Source organism: Anopheles coluzzii, chromosome X, assembly GCF_943734685.1.
Source record: "Anopheles coluzzii chromosome X, AcolN3, whole genome shotgun sequence".
Classification (NCBI taxonomy): domain Eukaryota; kingdom Metazoa; phylum Arthropoda; class Insecta; order Diptera; family Culicidae; genus Anopheles; species Anopheles coluzzii.
This window is the reverse complement of record NC_064669.1, coordinates 21,315,778-21,338,721: the sequence shown is the minus strand read 5'-3', so window position 1 is coordinate 21,338,721 and position 22,944 is coordinate 21,315,778. Positions and strand designations below refer to the sequence as shown.

The 22,944-nt window shown below is 42.4% G+C and overlaps 1 protein-coding gene across 1 annotated transcript in view; it reads right to left on the bottom strand.

Moving 5' to 3' along the window:
- Window positions 1–14,759: 14,759 nt before the first annotated feature.
- Window positions 14,760–22,944, bottom strand: part of LOC125908439 (uncharacterized protein K02A2.6-like) — a 64,425-nt gene continuing 56,240 nt past the window's right edge. The window contains 1 exon segment of the mRNA XM_049611227.1: window positions 14,760–14,833. Within this exon segment, the coding sequence (XP_049467184.1) occupies window positions 14,760–14,833 (74 nt within the window).

Below are 22,944 nucleotides of genomic sequence, written 5' to 3'. Positions count from 1 at the left end.
AGCTTTATCCTTGCCAGAGGTTTTGTCAACATATCTGCTAACATATCCTCTGTCGGACAATACTTCACATCATAAACTCCTGACCTGAACAAATTTTGAATGAAGTTATATGTCGTGTATATAATAATTGCTTCGTGCTGGTTCCTGGTTCTGGTTCCTCCTTCAGCGCGCAGCATACTTATACAACTCTGATTATCCTCATATATCCTCACAGGGTGCTATATATCTTCTCCTAGTCCTCGCATGAACTCCAACAGCCACAGCAGCTCCTTGCTAGCTTCAGCAAGCGTGACATATTCTGCTTCAGTTGAAGATAATGTAACACACTCCTGCATCTTTGCTATCCAACTAATTCTACTGCCGCTAAGCTTAAACCAGAATCCAGAATTTTCGGTCCGAACGATCATCAGCCCAGTCGGCGTCGGCGTAGCTTTCGAGATAACCGACTCCTCCTAGCTTCAGCTTTAACCCTGCGGTGCCTCTCAAATACCGCAACGCTCGCTTGGCTTCGGTCCAATAAATCGCCGTTGGTTTGTTAACTTTCCAACCAAGGATGGAGGCTGTGATTGTCAGATCAGGACGTGTGCAGGCGGCAATGTAGAGCAAAGTTCCCACCAGACTTTGATATTTTTCAGCGGTGGGCATTTCCTTCTCCTTTTGCTCTGCAGTGACGTATCCTGGGCATACACAATACATGCCTAGGGTAAATGTACCAATAGTGGTGCAATTTGTAGTGGTACTGATGTGTTTTAATGGATTTAAAGTGACAGGAAGGACAATTTCTGAATATTTTAACACATATGTTTTGGAATATGTTTTATCTTTGCAATCACAACCATTTTTACCCTAAAATACATCAAATTTACGAAAAAATACATATTTTTGTGACTGCTTCGTTGTACCTATAATGGTGGTATGGTTCCTATAGTCGTCGTATTGTGTTCCTATAGTGGTGGTAAACAAAGATGCATCAAAAACGGTGTATAATATCAATGGAACTTAGTTTCGAAGCTGTTTTCGTATGAATAGCAAGGATTACTGTCATAAAGGCCGGGCTACATTGATCGTACTCCGTAGTGTAATTTTTATATTCACTAGCGCATCTGGCGGCGACCAGCGCAAGCTAGATGTGGGTGTAATTCAAGGTGTATGGATATTAGGAGGTGAAGTGCTTCAGAGCAAATTGACATTTCACGACTTGACATAACAATACTGGGGGCTCCGGTATTAAAATCGGGGAGGGCTGGAGCGGGGTATATAAAATTGTATGCGATTTGACATAACAATACTCAATGATGGCGCCCGGAAAACGCGCTAACAATTCACCTCCTTAATAAACACACCTTGGGTGTAATTTAAGTGCCAAAATTATTCATGCTTGGTGTCTCATCAATTTACGACCAGGCTGTCTGTATGCCGTTTGACATGTTGATCAAAATCAATAAATTGCTACAGGTAAGGACGCCGAGTACTGCTGGGCAAATCGTCATTTGACAGTTGGGTGCCTAAGCTTCATACAAAGCGCACGACAACATTCCTTCCCATCTGCCAAACTCCATCCATCATGGCTTCCACAGCCAAATCTTCCACATATAATTGTAGTCTATGTTATCACCTTGATCGCAGCAGTGTGCATTGTTTATCGTTTGAATCATTTGCCGGTGTTTAGTAGAAGTGAAAATTTTGGTGGTTCTCGATTTTTTGGAAAAATGAGCGAGCCAGAGCTTGAAAATGACAACAACGAAGTCCGGGATCGTTCCCGATCTCGTTCCCGTAGTCCGCAGGCACGTCGTTTGTGGGTTCAGGACTTATTCCTGAACCGAAACGAAACCGGCAACCGGCTACTGACCGACATCACGACATCTGGTGTATTCGAGACGATGAACCGATTTTTAAGGATGAAGAAGGAAGATTTCTTCCATTTACTGTCCCTTGTTGGTCCAAAAAATTGCGAAAATGGACACAGATTTCCGCAAAGCAATCACGGAACAGGAAAGGCTGCTGATAACATTGCGGTATCTTGCGACTAGAGAGACATTTACCAGCCTCCAATACGTTTTCCGGGTAAGTAATATTATTTTTGCTTTTTGCTTTTTGCTAAGCACACTTTTATCAATCAGCATATAATTTTAGGTGTCGAGGCATTCTATCAGCAGAATAGTTAAAGAGACGTGCGCATGTCTTATCGAGGCTTTGCGGGATTATGTCAAGGTAAGTTGCGGGTGTAACCAGCCTCGCTTCAGTGTTTATGTGTTTAAAACGTTCAGCCCGGTGGCAGGCACCAGGGCCTGCAAGTAAACTTTCCCGTTTGCCGGGGCCAACCATTGCTCTGGGGACTCTTTGGCTAGATAAACAGAATACATTGCGAACAACTGTACTCTAATCGCATGAATACAACGGTGTGAAGGTAAAAAAATGATTTTCTAAATATTATTGCGATTGATAAAGACATCAACCCACACACAACAGTATTGATGAAGAGAGTAGAGTTGAAATTATAGCGAAAAACCTCATTTTTTCTACATGCATCTTTGGATCAAAATTCACTGCTTGGGTAGTAGATGCCGGCGGATAGTTCATGAAAAACAGAGCCGGAATGAACGTGTGAAATGTGCTGCAGTACGTTTCCCTCTTGAACGTCCTCGCATTAAAAAAGTCAGCCGGAATCGATTCCGATCCGTGGGTGCAGCGGGTGCGCTAGGTCGGAGTTGGAATCAAATCCGACCCGCGGGTGCAACGAGTTCGGGTCGACCCGAAAGATCAGTAGGTGCGAGAAAGCATAAGCGAATCCGACCCGTTGGTGCAGCGAGTTCGGGTCGGGTCGTGCCACGGTAGGTTCAATACCCGACCCGTACTCGCTGCACCAACGGGTCAGAGTCGCTTATGCTTTCTCGCACCTACTGATCTTTCGGGTCGACCCGAACTCGTTGCAACCGAACCTACCGTGGCCCGACCCGACCCGAACTCGCAGCACCAACGGGTCGGATTCGCTTATGCTTTCTCGCACCTACCGGAGTATTTGCACCCACTGAAACTACTTATACCTTTTGGGTTGACCCGAACGACTCCGGGTCGCTTTCGGATGGCTCCGACCCGATAGGTTCGGGTCGACCCGCCCATTACTAAAAGGTTCATGTAATATGAAAACGGAAACTTTTTTTTCCTCGAACGTTGCTCTTCAATCAAGTAACTAATGTGATATACAAAACTCAAAAAGTATTCAAAGTTATGTTTTTAAAGATTTTTTTTTAATGATTCTAATAACTCCCGCTGAATATTCATAATGCGTCTCCTTTTTGGAGATGGAATAAGCCGAAGCTCATCGGCCACGTACCGGCCGAAATCGTCCGGATTTGCGGTTTCTGGTGCGCCTGTTGCGCCCGAAACCGGTTGTTGCAGCCCGTTGTTGAGGGCCCCACTCAAACCGTTTCCCTCGCGGATCGTGCCAGGAGTGACGGATAAGGCAGAAGGGTAGGAAGAAGGAGTGGGAGAGAATGGCTCGGGGTCGAAGGCAACCGCGGCATCCCAATCGATGTCGTCCAACGATTGTGGAACCGCGTAGGCTGCCTCCACGAGGGAACGGGGAGTGAGGCCCTCATCGTCGTAGCCAAGCTGAAAAAAAAAGAAAATGAACATTAAAATCATAATTTATGTTTCTCATAAGCTCTAAAATATACAGTAACTAAAACATGCATTGAAATCATTCCTCTATTTTATTTTCTTTTAGCTACCCTCTACCGAAGAAGAATGGCTTGCAATCTCAAGACGATGGGCTGGAGATTTCCTCACGCAATAGGTGCAATCGATGGGAAGCACGTTGACATTATTTGCCCTCGTAATAGCGGATCAGAATATCATAACTATCAAAAATTTTTTAGTATTGTATTAATGGTTGTGGTCGATGCTAATTATAACTTTTTATGGGCAGATGCTGGTGGTAAGGGAGGAATATCGGACGGTGGAATATTTAAAAACACACGGCTGTATCACAAGCTAGAAAACGACCAACTAAACATTCCACCAGCAACGCCATTGCAGGTCCCGTACCAAACCCCAGTCCCATACTTAATTCTCGGTGACAAGGCATTTGCCTTTACCAATTACAGCTTAAGACCGTACAGCGGGGTGCATCCTTCTGATTCAATGGAGCGTACATTCAACAAAATGCACTCTACTTGTCGTATGCCAGTTGAAAATTCGCTTGGAATATTAGCGAATCGATGGAGAGTGCTCAAAGGCATACAACTGCAGCCGGATGTTGCCAAAAACATTGTTTTGACAACAGTTTACTTGCACAATTTTTTGCGCAAGCATGCTTCGCGGGACACATACACACCCCCGTCTGCATTTGATAGGGTTGTTCGCGGGCGACGAGTCGATGGAGATTTGAGAAGTGAAGGGGGCTTGACCGATCTCCAAAACATTGCTTCCCGACCTTCAGAAAATCTTGCTGACATAAGGAACCTAATTGCAAACCATTTAAAACATAATCGTTCTACGTAAATCCCTCCAACCAATACCATGGATATTAAAATTAATAATAAATTATGAAATCGCAAACACAACTACACCGACTATTCTGTACATTACTACCAGCATGGTTATTTATAATATACATTTAAGTACGCGAGTGCAACAACTACGGATTTTTTTAAGCATTACTCGCCTGCTCTATTAGCGGCTGGATAAACTGCTGGCTGGCTTACTAGCTCACTCACCGAATAAACGTGGCCACATGCCTGTTGTGTTTGGTTGCTGCTGGTGGATCGAGTGGACGAACGTGGCGATAATCATACGCACGTAACTATGTACAGTAAAATCTTTCTAAAATCAATTCTCTTCAAGATTGATCATGGAGAAACTTAACTATAGCTACGTACACGATAGCGACTCACCCAAACACATTATCGGACGAATTGGCCATCGACCCACTGAAATAGCGGAGTATCACGGACGATCGTAACAAGCAGGGTACGCTCGTCTATCAACTACGCACCTGCTTCCAGCGCAACGATCGATTGCCAATTGTTATTGCCGATTGCAATTGCACAACGAGCGAAAAAAGAATCCATCGTCATGTCAGCACTATGATTCCGGACGGCTATACATATTGGTCTCGTGCTGTTGACGTGGTGCGCTGGTCAGCATTTCCTGCTTGTCGTGATCGTCCGTATATGTGTACATTTTAAGAATCATAGGAACACTGCGTGTGTGAAATGATTCATTTGTATTAAAACTTTGACGAACGAAGCACATACTACTGTGGTGTTATGGGGAAAACCATTATGATATACTTTGTTCGTCAAAATGTTAATTATATAAGTGCAAAAGAGAGCTTTTTAATGTATATAACAAACGAGCTTCGCATTAAGTTAGTTAAATAGAATGTGAGTAAGGTCAATTAGTTCGTCGGAGAACATTTATCAATCATGGATACCCAAATGTATTGATGCTCAATACTAGGCATTTATGTAAAATTGATTTGAAAGCTGACATTAGCTTCCACGCAAAAGATTAAACAAACTAGTTGACCCACACCACTAGTTATTTAAAATAAGTATAAACATACTCACCGTGTCTACATGCACCGCATCTTGGGTGGCCTCGTCTACAAAAGACATCGCTTGGTAGGCGAACCACCGTGGCCGGAACACGTCGTCATTGCCTAAAATAAAACAATAATCAATTGGGATGAGAAATAATAAATTAACTGTATATATATTTTTCTACATGTACCTGCACCGGTTTGCGTCGTCTTCTTAACCTTGGCCTTGTTGGTCCGATAAATGCCAAGAAGTCGGGACCACAGATGTTTCGCATCTTGTGGCGAAACCTCCTCCTTGGCCGCTATCGCAGCCCACGCGTCGCCCTTCAAAACTACATTTTTGTAATTTTTATTTTTTTTCTCCCACAAAACACGCTGCTTTTGCACCTCGGCAATGAAGCGGAGGCTTTTTTCATGTTCCTGGAATGAAAAAGAAAATTTAGTTAAATACTTCCCTTTTTTAATTTAAATTAAAACAACAGAAAGGTCGATAATCGCGTGATAATTCGGTCATGCTAGCCGTCACACCGAAACCGTAGTGATAAAAATAACACGTGCTATTTTTATATTAAATGTATACAAATAGGCCGGTAAATTTTGCTTACAATTTGATAAAAAAAAGTTCTTCCAAGCAATACGACAAACCCGTTCCTCATGAATAAAAAAACACGCCCTATACTAAAAACCACTACAATACCAAAACGAACAACCAATTTCACACACTCTGCAATGCAGTTTAAATGATGAAATGGATGGACAAACCCTACACCAAATTATTTAAGCACTTGTGAAACCTAGAAACACAACATTTTGCAATAAAATGTTCAGCACAATTGCGGTCCCGAGGCGAGCCGGGGACTCACAGACAACAGTACACACACACACACACACACACACACACACACACACACACACACACACACACACACACACACACACACACACACACACACACACACACACACACACACACACACACACACACACACACACACACACACACACACACACACACACACACACACACACACACACACACACACACACACACACACACACACACACACACACACACACACACACACACACACACACACACACACACACACACACACACACACACACACACACACACACACACACACACACACACACACACACACACACACACACACACACACACACACACACACACACACACACACACACACACACACACACACACACACACACACACACACACACACACACACACACACACACACACACACACACACACACACACACACCCACACACACACCCACACACACACACACACACACACACACACACACACACACACACACACACACACACACACACACACACACACACACACACACACACACACACACACACACACACACACACACACACACACACACACACACACACACACACACACACACACACAAAATTTTCGTTAAAAACAGTTGTACTTACTATTTCTTCATTGCGTCGACTGCTTCCTGCTTGTTCCATGGATAGAAATACAATCGGCCAGAGCATGGATTACGTTCGACGAAATCCGCTTCGGCGCTCAGTGCAAAAGGCACTCACGGCCCTTTAAACGATGTTCATTTTACCGGTTTTTTTTATTTGGCCAGTTTTTGAATAAAATGAACTCTTTTGACGGTTAAGTTCGTTCCCGATTGTATGGGATGAAATACAATGAAATACAATACAAGGCCTGTCTGTACCACTTGTCGGGTTGGCTTTCAGTGACTTTTGGATAACCCCCCATAGCAGGTCATATATATATATATATATATATATATATATATATATATATATATATATATATATATATATATATATATATATAACGTGACAACATGCCCGTCATGGGTTCAAGCCCCAAATAGACCGTGCCGCCATACGTAGGACTGACTATCCTGCTATGGGGGGTTATCCAAAAGTCACTGAAAGCCAACCCGACAAGTGGTACAGACAGGCCTTGACCGACAACGGTTCTTGAGCCAAAAGAAAAAAAAAATATTATGTATTTAAATAATCTTAAGCTATGTACACGTGCTAGACAAACACACGGTCGCAAGCGAGCCACGGAGTCATGTTCCAACAGGAACCGAACTAGAAGCAGGTTTCCAGGATAGCCGGCGTAGATCGCGAACGATACCTCCACGTTGGGTGTTATATTGATGGAACACCTACAAGCATTACGCATTATTATTATTTTATATAACGAGAACTTACAGTACTTCACCTAGAACACCGCATAGATTGTTGCTCATTTATTAGCATCGGTACCAAGGTGTTATAAATGACAAGGTGAAGTTGTTCAGAGCAAAATGACTTTTCTTGACTTGACATTTCTCTTCCGTGGGCTCCGGTATAAAAATCGGCGAGGGCTGGTGCGGGGTCATGAAATTTGTATGCAGAGAGTGACAGATGTCCCCCACAATGTCACCCAGCAAAAGCGATAAAAATCAACCTTCTAAATACATTATCCTTGATCGGTACAGAAAAAAGTTAAGCAAATATTTCATTTCAGGGAACGGTCAGAACCTCGCCGCATGCGTAGTAAAAACGATAGCGAGTTGAATCAATCTATACACAGTTATATAAACTGTATAAGTATATTAAATTATCTTCAGTATATTGCGTCGATATTCCATAACGCATTAAAAAATTATAAGCCTTCATAGTCGCTGATTACCCGTGTAGCCCGGTTGCATGGAATATGATGTTTTTTTGGTTGCCGGTGACAGGGTTCATAGAAGCTCCGGCAAGATTTCAAGTGCTTGATATAAACGGAGAAATGACACATATGGGTAAGCAAAGACATGCTGTATTTTGTATGTGAACACTTGAATCTGGCGGATATAAATGTATGTTTAAATGAACATAATTCATTTTGTACTGAGCGCCGAAACGGATTTCGTCGAACGTAATCCATGCTCTGGCCGAATATGTATGTTAAATTACCACATATTTTCAAAAAAACATACACAACAAAATATCGAACATACTCACCGAGCTATTTGTTCACTGGTTTGTGATCAAAACTATAGGCTCCTCGACCCAAAACGCTTTTTGACAGATAAATTATACCAGCCTCTAGCTTCGACCCGCCGCCGCTAGATGGCGTACGCGTTCACAAAAATTACACTCAGGAGTACGATCAATGTAGCCCGGCCTTAATATAGGTTTCTTGCGTAATTTGATCGTAAAAAATGTATAAATTTGATCCATGAAACTATTGGCTAAAGTACCGCATCACACCTGTCGTCAACCTACACTCGGAAGAGTGTGCTTGATTTGACGTCAATTTTTCATTCAGCGAGATAAGCGAATTTTGGCCTGTTTTTGGTAAATTACCTACATAAAACTCATTTCTGTTGCTTATTTTAGTGAAAAAAGTACGACATGTCAAAAATATCCTCGAAAAAATCTAAAACGACCTGTTTTTATTGATTTTATAACTATAACCACTATACGAACATGCCTGTTTTGTGTACCTATAATGGCACTATGGTAAAAAACACTTAAAAATGCATAAATATGGTCAAAAGGCAAATAATTTTAGTAAAACAATAACATTATATAACAGTTATGTTGAAAAACTAGTAATTCGTGGTTATGTGGTCGTTTAGAACGTTAACAGAAAAATGAGTTTCGTTATGAAATCCTAAGGATTTTGGAAAAAATGTTGACACATTTCATAAAATAATGGATTTTTCGGTCACTAAGTAACGGAAGGGCCCGTTTAACTTTTAAACCCTTTGTAAAAGACTAAAGAACATTTCACACTAATTTAAATAACTTAATTACTTTAAATTTGCCCTATGAACCGCATTTTAGAGCAATAGCACCACTATTGGTACTACCACCACTATAGGTACATTTACCCTACTTCAACTTTTTCTTTGAAATTGCTTCAAACGCTGCAAAGCTATTCATGGAATTAATAATAATAGCTATTTATATGGAAGTTTTACCACGCAACGATCACTAGCATCTCGCGAAACACTTTGTTCGAAACTGGTTTCACACTCCATTTCCTTCTCGGTAGGCTTCGTCGCATCCTTTACCTCCTCTAGTTACCAAAACTTCTCCATCGCCACCGTTATGCTGTTTCAAATCAGTACACTATGAACACCTTTTGTTTGCTCACAATATCCCAAATGTCCGAAAGGTACCCATCCCAACTGAATTAACACAAATTTCAAACCGTTCACTTCGCAAAACTTTATTGTTTGGATTGTTTTATGCAGTTCGTAAAACACTTCTTGCCCCAATAGGATATCAATTCCACTACGCTTGTAGAATCCGGGATCCGCCAATTTCAAATCTCTCGGAATTAGCAGCTTTGACAATTGAAAAGTGTTCAAAGGTTGCTCACTGGTAATTTTAGGCGCCACAATAAATGAAACCCTTTCTTGAGCTCACTGTATCGCAAAGCAATCGGCCAGAGCATGGACTCCGTTCGACGAAATCAGTTTCGGCGCTCAGTACAAAATGAATTATGTTCCATTTGATTATACGATTATACCCTCCAAATTGGCACTTCTTCGTTTATACTCAGCACTTGAAATTTTGCCGAAGCTTCCATTAACCCTATTCCTGGCAACCGGCTACACGGGTAGTCAATTCGATTTTGATAGCTTATTTCTCCGTTTCTGGAAATTCGATTGACTTGAAATTTGGAATATGTGTGTAATCTACAGCCATCTTTCTCTGGAATGTTTTAAGTGTAATTAACCTGTTTTTTAGAATTATTTTTTGCAATACCCCTATTCCAGGCAACCGGGCTACCCGGGTGACCAACGACTTTAGAGGCTTACCGTATTAATACACGATGCGCAATCTCAGATTGCGCATATATTCGTTTTATCAAAACATAAGTCATTTCGCGTAGCCAACCCTGAGCTATAAACGTCATTTCCATACAATTTCAGATTGCGCCAAGATTGCGCATAAATTTTCAAGATTATCGGGGTGACTATGGGCTTCGAACGACGAGATCCGTTCGCCGCGGTTGTCAGAAGGCGCTCAGTTGGCGCTCAGTTTTAAAATAACGTACCATTGAGAGACCGTAAGAAGCGCGTGAAAGAATGAGTTCTACCTGCCGGGGTCGAACGTTCCCGTTTGTATGGGGAGAAATCCGCGAGGTTTTGCACTGCGGATTTGGAACGAATGTTGTTTTCAATGTAACGTTTTGCTTTAAATTTTGCTTTAAATGATTGAAGTAAATTGAACTTATACAAATGTGACACCTAAATCGATTTACCACAATGACCGAGCTGGTTCAACTGCTTCAGATATTTGTGATATATTTGCGTGTAGATTCGAGGAGGCATACACAATCTCAACTACTGACGACAATATTATCACCAACGCTTTAATTAATACTCCCAATGATGTCATCGACCTTAATTTAACTAATATATCGCAAGAATCTGTTCTAAATGTGCTCAAAGCAGTCAAGCCCAAAGCTAGTCCTGGCCCAGATGGTATTCCTGCCATCATTCTTAGCCGATGCTGTGAGTCCATTGCACCGATCTTCACCAAAATTTTTAATTTTTCACTGCAACAAGGAGAATTCCCCTCTATTTGGAAGAGTTCATGGATTATCCCCATATTCAAAAAAGGTGACAAGGAAGATGCAGCCAACTATAGAGGCATAACATCACTCAGTGCTGGAGCCAAAGTTTTTGAGAAAGTGATCCAAACAAGTTTACTCACGGCTTCATATCACTATATTAGCCCTCAACAACACGGTTTCGTTCCAAAGCGGTCGACGATTACTAAGCTTGTTGACTTTATATCACAATGTCTCCGTAACATGGATAGCAGGATGCAAACAGATGCAGTTTATATGGATTTAAAGGCTGCTTTTGATAGCATCGATCACAACATCCTTTTAGCCAAGATGAATAAGTTGGGACTTGGGCGAAATTTAATATGCTGGTTAGAATCGTACCTTGTCAATCGATCGTATGCTGTATCTTTCTCACGGTGCCATTCAAGGTCTTTCATTGCATCATCTGGTGTGCCACAAGGTAGCAACTTGGGTCCACTACTGTTCGTACTGTTCATCAACGACCTATCGAATGTAGTACCAGCAGCGAATCATTTAATGTATGCAGATGACATTAAAATCTACATGACGATAAAAAATGACACAGACCACTCCTAGCTACAACAATACCTTCTCGATTTTCACCAATGGTGCAATCAAAACCGCCTGAGCCTCTGCATTGAAAAATGCCGAGTCATTTTATTCACACGAGCACGACAAATTAAGAACACCAGCTACACAGTTAACGGTTTACCAATAGAACGCACTAATGCTATGAAGGATCTCGGAGTCATACTTGATTCAAAGCTGTCATTTGACCAGCAAACAGAGGAGGTGATTACCCGAGGTAATCAATTGCTTGGCATGTTGTTTCGGATAACAAGAGATTTAAAAGACCCAGTCTGCATCAAAGCGTTATACTGTGGTATTATCCGCCCGGTACTCGAATACGCCTGTGTCGTCTGGAAGCCCTCAACCCAAAGACTTTCTGAGAGAATGGAACCGATACAGTGTCGCTTATCCCGATACGCAACACGCTTGTTACCTTGGCCACCTGGCAGTCAGTTACCACCTTATGAAACGCGACTTCTGCTCCTCGGACTGTAACCGCTCCACATCCGACGCCGTACCGCACAGCAACTATTTGTGGCTGGTTTACTGCAAAATAACATCGACTGTCCATCCCTACTCCATCAGTTAAACTTTTACGCGCCTGCTGTTCAGCTTCGCTCTCGTCCGTTACTTGCCTTGAACCGTAGTCGAACTGGATATGGATCTAGAGACCCCCTCAACTCCATGATTAGGGTGTTTAACGAAGTTCGTCATTTGTTTGATTTTGGAACCTCAGTGCAATCCTTTAAAAACTGCCTTAGAAGCGAATTATTAAGATGATCTTACTACTTATTTTAAACTAATATTAGACTTAAGAACATTCACACGGATCCATTATTATATATTGAACGAGTAATAAACAATTAAACAATAATCTACTGCAAATTGCATCACCTGACGCAGATTCTACAACTGTGCATAGATTGTTTCAGATCACTACCATTTTTTAGTTATAGCTTTTCAAAGTTAACAGGATTTTTTTTTTTGGAAAAATAGGAAAAAAAACTAACAATTATTTGGCGGACCACGTCTGATTACGATAGCAATTTAAAAAAAGTAAAATAACCAAACCCTAGCTTTTACGTTAAACTCAGAGATGAACATGTAAAATAAGAATTATGTGTGTGGTTGCCAGAGTAAGTTAAAAAAAAGGTTAACTAAACTGAAGATTTTTATTCGCGAAAGCCTGGACCAAAACTAATTTGTTAGATAAGTGTCTCGGTGCTGGTAGGTGTTTAATCAATATGACACCGCACGTGGAGGTTCCGTACGCGATCGGCGCCGGTTGTCATGGAAACCTGCTTCTAGTGCGGTTCCCGTTGGAACATGACTCACCGGCTCACTTGCAACCGTGTTCTTCGAGCGGTGAAGAGCCGCGCGAGCTCGGTACTGCGTTCATGGTGCTGGGTGCGATGCAGCAGAGAGTGATCGGGTGGTGGCCGGTCAACGAACGGATGTGCAGGTTGAGGATTCGTGGCAGATTCTTCAATCTGAGCATCATAAATGTGCATAGTCCGCACCTTACGAGCACCGATGACGAGAAGGAGGCCATTTATACGCAGCTGGAGAGGGAGTACGACCGCTGCCCAAAACATGACGTGAAGGTCGTCATCGGAGACCTTAATGCTCAGGTCGGTCAGGAGGAGGCATATAAACCAACGATTGGAAGCTTCTGCGCCCACCAGCTGACTAATGACAACGGCCTCAGGCTGATAAACTTTGCTTCCTCCAAGCACATGAGCATCCGCAGCACCTTCTTCCAGCATGCACACCGCCATAGCTACACCTGAAGACACCCGGAAGGTGATTCAAAGTCCCAAATCGACCACGTTCTGATTGACGGAAGGCACTTCTCGGATATTATCGACGTTAAAACGTATTGAGGCGCAAACGTCGACTCGGACCATTTCCTGGTTATGGTAAAGCTGCGCCAGAAACTCTCCGTGGTTAACAACCAACGGAGTCAGCCCACTCCATGGCTCAATCTGAACCGGTTGAAGTGTGCTGATGTGGCGGAGGGGTATGCGACAGCGCTCGGGGAAGCGCTTCCGGCTGACAACAACATCACCGTGATGCCCCTCGCAGACCAATGGTGTATGGTGGAACGAGCCATCACCACTGCAGCCGAACACAAGATCAGCCGCTTACCACGTAGAGAAAGAAAGGAATGGTTCGACGAAGAGTGCAGACGAGAACTATCGGAGAAGAATGCAGCGTGCGTCCGCATGTAACGGCATGAAACCCGTCAGAGCGTGGAGATCTACAGACGACTGAGGAAACAGCAAACCCTGCTCTTCCACGCCAAGCAGCACCGTTTTGAAGAGTCAGACGAACAGATGCTGGAGTAGCTTCCTCAGTCGGGAGACACCCGTTTGTTTTACAGAAGAGTAAAGGAGGCACGGAGCGGGTTGGCTCCTAGAACCGCAATGTGCCGGAATGCGGAAGGAAATCTCAAAACGGACGAGCGGGAGGTGATCGAAAGGTAGAAGTACTACTACGAAGGACATCTGAATGGAGCAGAGGAGAGGCTGGCGCAAGTGGCAGAACAAGGCAATCACCACAGCAGCAGCACAGCAGTAACAACAGCGACAGCATCGGTGCAGACGACGAGGTGCCCCTGCCATCTCTGGATGAGATTGCCAGCGCCATCAAGCAGCTTAAGAGCAATAAGTCTGCCGGCAGCGATGGTCTGGCGGCCGAGCTCTTCAAGATGGGGCCGAAAAGGCTTACCGTCGAAATGCATCAACTGATCGAGAAAGTCTGGGAATAGGAGGAACTACCGGAGGAATGGCAGCTGGGTGTTATTCACCCAGTCTACAAAAAGGGCGACAGGTTGGATTGTTTGAATTTCCGAGCCATCACAGTCCTAAATGCCGCCTACAACATCCTGTCCCAGATCCTGTTCTGCCGACTTGCGCCCCTTGATTTGTCGGCAGCTACCAAGCTGGGTAACAAATTTTGTCGGCAGCTACCAAGCTGGGTTTGTTGGAGGCAAATCCACCACCGACCAAATTTTCACTCTACGGCAGATCCTCCAGAAGTGCCGAGAGCGCCAGATCCCAACACACCACCTGTTCATCGACTTCAAGGCGGCCTACGACACCATAGACCAGAAGGAGCTATAGAGCATCATGCAGCAGTACCACTTCCCTGGGAAGTTGATCCAGCTGTTAGAGGCCACCATGAACGGGGTGCTGTGCAAGGTGAGAGTATCGAACTTGACTCCCGGAATCTTTCGAATCTCACAGGGGTCTGAGGCAAGGTGACGGACTCTCCTGTCTGCTCTTCAACATCGTCCTGGAAGGTGTCATTGGAGGCGCGGGGCTAGACAACGACATCCGTGGCACGATCCTCTACCAGTGTCTCCAATTTCTTGGCTTCGCGGATGACATCAGAAAAGGTGTGTGAGGCGTACACCCGACTCAAACGCGAAGCAGCAAGAATTGGATTGAGAATCAATGCAACGAAGACGAAGTACCTGGTTGCCGGTGACTCAGACCATCTGGGAAGCAGTGTATTCGTTGACGGCGACAGTCTCGAGGTAGTAAAGGAGTTTTGCTATCTCGGAACTATCATCATCGGCATTACAACAGAGAAGGTGTGTGAGGCGTACACCCGACTCAAACGCGAAGCAGCAAGAATTGGATTGAGAATCAATGCGACGAAGACGAAGTACCTGGTTGCCGGTAACTCAGACCATCTGGGAAGTAGTGTATTCGTTGACGGCGACAGTCTCGAGGTAGTAAAGGAGTTTTGCTATCTCGGAACGGTCGTTACTTCGAACAACGACACCATCAGCGAAATCCGGAGACGCATTGTGCAGGGGAATCGTGCATACTATGGGCTTTACCGACTGCTGAGATCCAGAAGACTTCGAGCCCGCACGAAATGTGAGATATATCGCACATTGATTCGCCCGATGATCCTCTACGGAGTCCTGGACCATCCGAGCGGAGGATGCAAACGCTCTGGGTGTGTTTGAGCGACACATCCTCCGGACCATCTTTGGCGGTGTGTTTGAGCATGGAGCGTGGAGGAGAAAGATGAACCACGAGCTTGCTGAGCTGTATGGCGAACTGAGCATCCTGACGGTGGCGAAAACTGTAGAGTGTGTGGCGACAGTTGACAAATGTAGAGTGTGTCTGTTCATTTGTAGCTCCGTGTTGAATCGGGTTTTTTAAGTGTGAATTTGACGAGAAGCATTCAATCAGTTGTTGTTATTATGACCCAAACTGAATGGGTGTGGTAATTAATATATAGTTTGATGGTATAAGGATAAGTATTTGTTTACGTTTTAATTTATTGTGTGTAGCTGTTGAGTCAACGAAGAAGCGTCACTTACGGATGCGTTCTGATATTTTTATATTTATTTGCCTGTGTGTGTGATATTCTTGTTCTGTGAAGTGTAAGGTAAGGTACGTGTCATAGAGTGCGTAAAGTGCTCCGGACACATACTTGCCGGTGACTGTCCGTTGGTGTGTGTGGGTTGCGACCAAGGCTTTCACGCAGATTGTACGAAAGTTAGTAGAGTGGCTGCGCGTATGATAAATGAATCGACTAACATCGTTTTCTGTTGTGACGCGTGTGACAAAAAAAAATTAGGGAGGAATGATTTGGGTGAATGCAAAGCGATGCTAGATGCAGGCTTTGAAACCCTCATGAAAGAATTTGCTCTTAAGTTTGAGATACTGAAATCTGATTTAGTTGAGGCGCTTAATGCTAAACTCTCAGTTGCCAAGTGCGAGCGTAGTGGTATTTACCTAAATGTGATACAAGTAGAAAAGCAAGTGGGATTAAATAATATGGGTGAAGATTGCTCTAATACATGCACGCCAAATAAGAATTCCCAACCATCATTGCAAACAAGTTCTGGTATGCAATCTACTTCGTATGAAAACGAATGGGTTACAGTGCGGAACAAACGTAAACGCACCAATAGTCCAAACTCGGACATAATAACACCAGGCGCCACGAAGAAAATAGCTGAACGAAAAAATGAGTTAAATTTGAGAAAAAATGTGCGTGATAATGTTGATTTCAAAATTAAAAAAAACTGTCTGACGTTCAAAGCTGTAAAACCCTAATTGTAATCCCTAAAAAGGATCAGTCATTTGATAAAACGCGTTTGGATTTAAGGGCTGAATTGAATCCAAAAGAACATAAAATTTTGAATTTCAGAAACGGTAAAACAGGGCAGATTCTAATTCAGTTTGAATCGGAAAATGAACACGAGAAAGCTAAACGGGCCATAGAGACAAAACTAGGATGTTCGTATACAACCTCAGATCCTTTAAGACGATTCAGAGTGTCTGGTATGAGCGAAAACCTCGAAAATGAGGAAATAATTGATTTGATCAAAACCCAAAACGAAGGTTTCCCTGGTAAATGTATCAAAATCTTAGGCCGACATGAAAACAAGTCTTTTAAATATCAGAAATATAATGTGCTGATGGAAGTGGATTCCGCTACAGCTCTTTATTTTACAAAAAAAGATAAGGTTTATATCGGATTCGATCGCTGTCTAGTGAAAGAGTCCTTCCATGTAATGAGATGTTACAAAAGTGGACGCTTTGGACATAAGAGTGTGGATTGTAGAAATGAAGTTGCTTGCTCGCGTTGCAGTGACAATCACACAACGGAACAGTGCACAAAAGATGCTAATTTGTTTAAATGTATAAATTGTATTCTAGCAAATGAGAACAGGAAATTAAAATATAAAATTGAACATGCGGCTAATAGTTACCAGTGCCCTTGTTATAAGAAGCTAAAACTGAGGAATCAAGAACTAGTTTAATAGCAATTAACATCCACCATGAAACATAAAAAGAGTTTTCCTTATGTATACTTAAATATTGGAGGTCTGTCTTCTAATTACAGTATGCTTAAAACTATGGTTGACGAAATACATCCATTACTAATATTTCTATCTGAGACTCACATAGTTGATCCGGAAGCCTTCGAACAATATTCGCTAAAAGGCTATAATACAGTTTCATGTTTATCACATTCTAGACACACTGGTGGTGTATCAATATATATACATAGCTCAGTACAATTTAAGGTGCTCCTAAATGAAGCGAAAGAAGGTAACTGGTTCTTAGCAATTTCAGTTTTGAAAAATACTACAAAAGCAAGGTACGGCCCAATCTATCACTCACCCAGTTCGAGTCCTTCTAGGTTCCTAGCTATTCTTGAGGAGTGGTTAGAACAATTTTTAGCCTACGATAAAATAAATATAGTGATGGGAGATTTTAATACCAACTGGATGAATACATCTGAGTCTAGACATCTAAAAAGGATTACAGAAGGATTGGGCATACGACAAATAGTGAATCTGCCCACACGAATAACACGCAGTAGTAGAACATTGATTGACCACATGTATACAAATAACTATTCAGTTTCAACTTGCATTAAAAACAACTTAAAAATTTCAGATCATGAAACAATTCAATGGACAATCGATGAAAAATATACCCGTACTAATCTATTACGAGTTAAGTGCTGGAAAAAGTACTCTCCAGAAATTTTGAATAGGATGGTGTTTGAAGGAATTCAGGAAAATGTTGCTAATATCAACGATAAATGTATTAGGTTAACAGCTGTCTTAGAGAATAGTATGTCACAGCTTGTGCAAGAGAAAACAATATACACAAATTGTTCAGCTAAATGGTACACAATTCAATTGGCCCAGCAGAAACATAAACGAGACAAATACTATAACAAACTTCTCCAAACAAACCAGAATTCTGATTGGACAATTTATAAAACAGCTAGAAATTTATATAGTAGAGCTTTAACTACAACCCGAAGATCATAGTGTCGATTATCTAATTCAAACGGAAAAGTATCAAACAAAACCGCGGTACACGAATTGAAACAAAATCGGTATTATACAAGCTTGTTAGAGACTTCTTTCGTTGACTCGAGACATTGCTGCCAAATCGATCTCAAATGGCTTTGTTAGTTGAAACAAACTGCATCGCGGAACGCAGGAAGTATCGTACCAATTTATAATTATTTATACGTGTGGCGTATCATTGTTCTTAAAATATTTTTGGCAATGTCATGCAAAGTAGCGTTTTTGATACGTTTCCCATTTTTGTGTGCATTTTGTTATTTCCATCCTTTTTAAGTAAATAATTACAAAAATCCCTTCTGAATGTAATTACATATTTTTAAACCAAACGTATTGCATGTATTTAGTAGTTAAACCGTAAAACAAAACGATTTCCGTAGCTTTAACCTGACGGAAAGCTGTTGGTCAAAAAACGGTCTACGTTTGAGCCAGGTAATGCAAATGACCTTCGTTCAGTACGATATATCAAACCAGAGACAAATTGAGTGCTCTAACACGGATCATAATAGAAAATGAGCATTTTTGATACTTTTTCTCAAGCGATTGAGTCACATAATCGGCACTCATATTTTGAACATAAAATTAATCAGAATAGAAAGAATAGTAAGGAACTTTGGAAAATCCTATAATCTTTACTGAATCCAAGAGGAACTATTAATAGTCCTTGTATAATATTCAATGGATCAACGGTGTATGACTCAGAGAAAATTGCTGAAACTTTCAATAAATTCTTTGTCCAGAGCGTATTGGACATTCATCATTGTATTGGTCAAACTAATGAAGCTTACGTAAGTCTTCGAGAAACGGACTATATATTTAAATTTAGATCTATCTCCTACGGACGATTGAAAAACGTGGTCAAAACTCTAAATAATTCATCAGGAATCAATAATGTCAATTCAAAAACCCTACTAGATTGTTTTCACACTGTAGGACATGAACTACTAAACATTATTAATTATTCGATCACGAGAGGAGTGTTTCCAACCTCCTGGAAAGAGTCTCTTGTTGTACCTATACAAAAAGTATCGGGAACCGTTCTTGCAAATGAATTCAGGCCTATAAACTAAATAAATATTTTTGAAAAAGTGTTAGAGACAGTTGTTAAAGAACAATTAGTATCAATTAGTTGGTCATTCTTGCGAATCGGCTCTTAACCTAGTGCTGGCAAAATGGAAAGAAGCTTTTGATGATAAAAAGACTACAATTGCTGTATTCCTCGACCTAAAAAGGGCCTTTGAAACAACTTCGAGGCCACTATTATTAAAAGTGTTAATGAGTTTTGGCATTAAAGGCAACGAACTACGATGGTTCGAGAGTTTTCTCCAAGACAGAACACAGAGAACTGTATTTAACAACAAAATATCAAGTGCCGTCGAGAACACCCTAGGAGTACCTCAGGGAAGTGTTTTAGCACCAATACTTTTCTTAATGTATATTAACGATATGAAAAGGGTTTTACAGCATTGCGACATCAATTTATTTGCGGATGACACAGTTATCTTCATTAGTGGTAGTGACCATTGTGATATTGTTAGGAAACTCAATCAGGATCTGGACTCACTGGATGGGTGGCTGAAACATAAGAAACTCAAATTGAATCCTGAGAAAACTAAAGCCTTGGTTGTGTGTCGAAGACTATTTAGCCTACCCACCCAATTAGAAATAAATAATGTATCTGTAGAAACTGTATCTAGTATAAAATATTTAGGAGTGATGGTTGACGATAAACTCAGATTTACGGACCATAATGACAACGTTATAAAGAAGGTGGCCAAAAAGGTTGGAGTTATTTGCAGACTGAGAAAGGATGTAAACCGTTGCGGTAAGATACAATTATACTTATCACTTATTGGACCTCATCTAGATTTTTGTGCCTCGATTTTGTTTCTGGCGACTGAAACACAGTTCACGCGACTTCAAAGGTTTCAGAATAAGGCAATGCGGGCTATCCTTGATTGTGGGCGTTATACCTCTTCTGTTACAATGCGAATGGTCTTACAATGGATGTCCATAAAACAGAGAGTGACGTATCAGTCAATGATATTCATTGATAATCTAATAAAAAGACGTCTACCTTTTTTTATAAACCAATTTTTTTTAAACCAATTTACATTCTAAATGCACCAAAGTTTTAAAACTGTAAATATACAAAAAATTAATAGAATGAGACTACATTGAATTGAGACACGCGCGCGTACAGTAGACTCTGGGTTCGGAGCTTGGTAGATTGGTGTGGATCGGGCTAATAACTCGTTATACCTCTATGCTTTGCTCAGCTCTCAAACATCTACTCGTTTGAATAATTGTAGCTTTACCCAATTATCGCAAGATACATCGAACATATCAATCCTTTGTAGGGGTCAGAGGTGGGTCATCATCATCATCAAAACTGGCAGGATACGATGACTGAGCATGTTATGAGGATGCCGGACTAATGCCCACAAAGAAGGTGTTCGACAGCGATCCCCAGTTCGGCATAAGGCGCAGGGGAGCACAGCGAACTCGATGACTGGACCAGGTGAAGCGAGACCTGACGGAGATCGGGTGTCTGCATGGATGGGAGGCTGCAGCCAGGGACCGAGCATCCTGGAGAATTGTTGTTGACCGGGCCATGTCATATCGACGTGCTCTATTGTGAGCAGGCCAATAAGAGAGAGAGAGAGAGAGTGCTTTTTGCACTGAGCACCGAAACGAATTTCGTCGAACGGAGGCCATGCTCTGGCCGAATATCTGTCTCGATCACACGCGTCGCTTTCATCTCCTTACCACCAACCACACTAATACACACATCCACAAATTTTCCCGAAATCGCCAACGAATTGTACAGCTCCTCCCCAAGTAGCAGAGCCGAAGTTATTGAGAGGTTTTTTTGTGAGCCAAAGCGAGAGGCTCTGTCTTCTCTCTCTAGATTTTGAACGGCAAACCGCCGCCCGTGCAGAGGTGTGTGCGTGTGACGAAAAATTATGGATGAAATACGGGGGAAGCGGGGTCTGAAGTCTTTCGTTCGTCACACACACACATGCATTTACCAGCGGATATCGCTGGACCGAGTCTACCCATCTCTCTCGATCCACCATGATTTTTCTGCTATCGCGCTCATCCGGGTGTTAGGCATCCTTAGTCTGTCCAGAACTTTCTCTGTGGAAGGATGTACTGAAGTGAGGTGCGATTTCTTGTGCGACGTACTTTGCTCATTTACGTTTTGTGCCGTGTTCCTTCTTCCTCAGTTATGAAATGATTTATCCTAGCAAATTGTTGAGGTAAGTTTCTTGCTGTGTGCTTGTGCAGGTACATTCAACTAACCCTTGGCGTCTAAAAAGTTACAGGTGTGTGCGCTATTTATCAACGACTACATGCTAGCCTCGTCAACAATCTTCAAAGTGAGCGACGGAAAGAAAACGTTTTTCAGTTTTAAAATATTAAGGTAAGTTTTGGTCTAATCCTCTGCGCTAAACTCTCCATAGTAATACATACTACTTACATTCATTATTGCTTCATTCAGCCCCCAGTGAGGACGTCATTACTTAACAGAAGCCGGTTCAACACGCGCAGCTCCTGTTCATGACGTCATCACTAAACTCAAGCCAGCTGAACACGCGCAGCACGGATGGTACCCCGTGCGCGGTAGGAGGAAGGAAGAACGAGAGGAGGAAGAACGGTAAATTTGGAAGGGGGAAAGCGTTCTGCCGTCTACACAGCGGGAGTATGCCAAAACACATGTGGGAAGGGAGAGGGATATTATTCAATAAACAGCATGCGAATGTGTGCATAAAGCAAATGTGAACAGCCTCATCATTTCTATAAGCAATCCGAAAAAGGGGGTGAAGCAAACACATTGGTATGCGTGAGCGGCTGAAGAAACCAGAACGTTTAGATGTGTGCGTGACGGATGGTTCGGGCGCCTGAGGCGAAGCTCTCGACAAGCCTGCAAACGAGTGCTTTGTGGAGAGCTTTGTAGGGAGCTCAGATTACACAGGCTGCCGTTGGTTTTTGCGTCCTTGGGAAGTGGGGCCATATCCCAAGTAGCAGAGCCGAAATTGTTGAGAGGTTTTTCTGTGTGCCAAAGCGAGAGGCCCTGTCTTCTCTCTCTAGATTTTGGACGGCAAACCGCCGCCCGTGCAGAGGTGTGTGCGTGTGACGAAAAATTATGGATGAAATACGGGGGAAGCGGGGTTTGAAGTATTTCGTTCGTCACACACACATGCATTTACCAGCGGATAACGCTGGACCGAGTCTACCCATCTCTCTCGATCCACCATGATTTTTCTGCTATCGCGCTTTTCCGGGTGTTAGGCATTCTCAGTCTATCCAGAACTTTCCCTGTGGAAGGATGTACTTAAGTG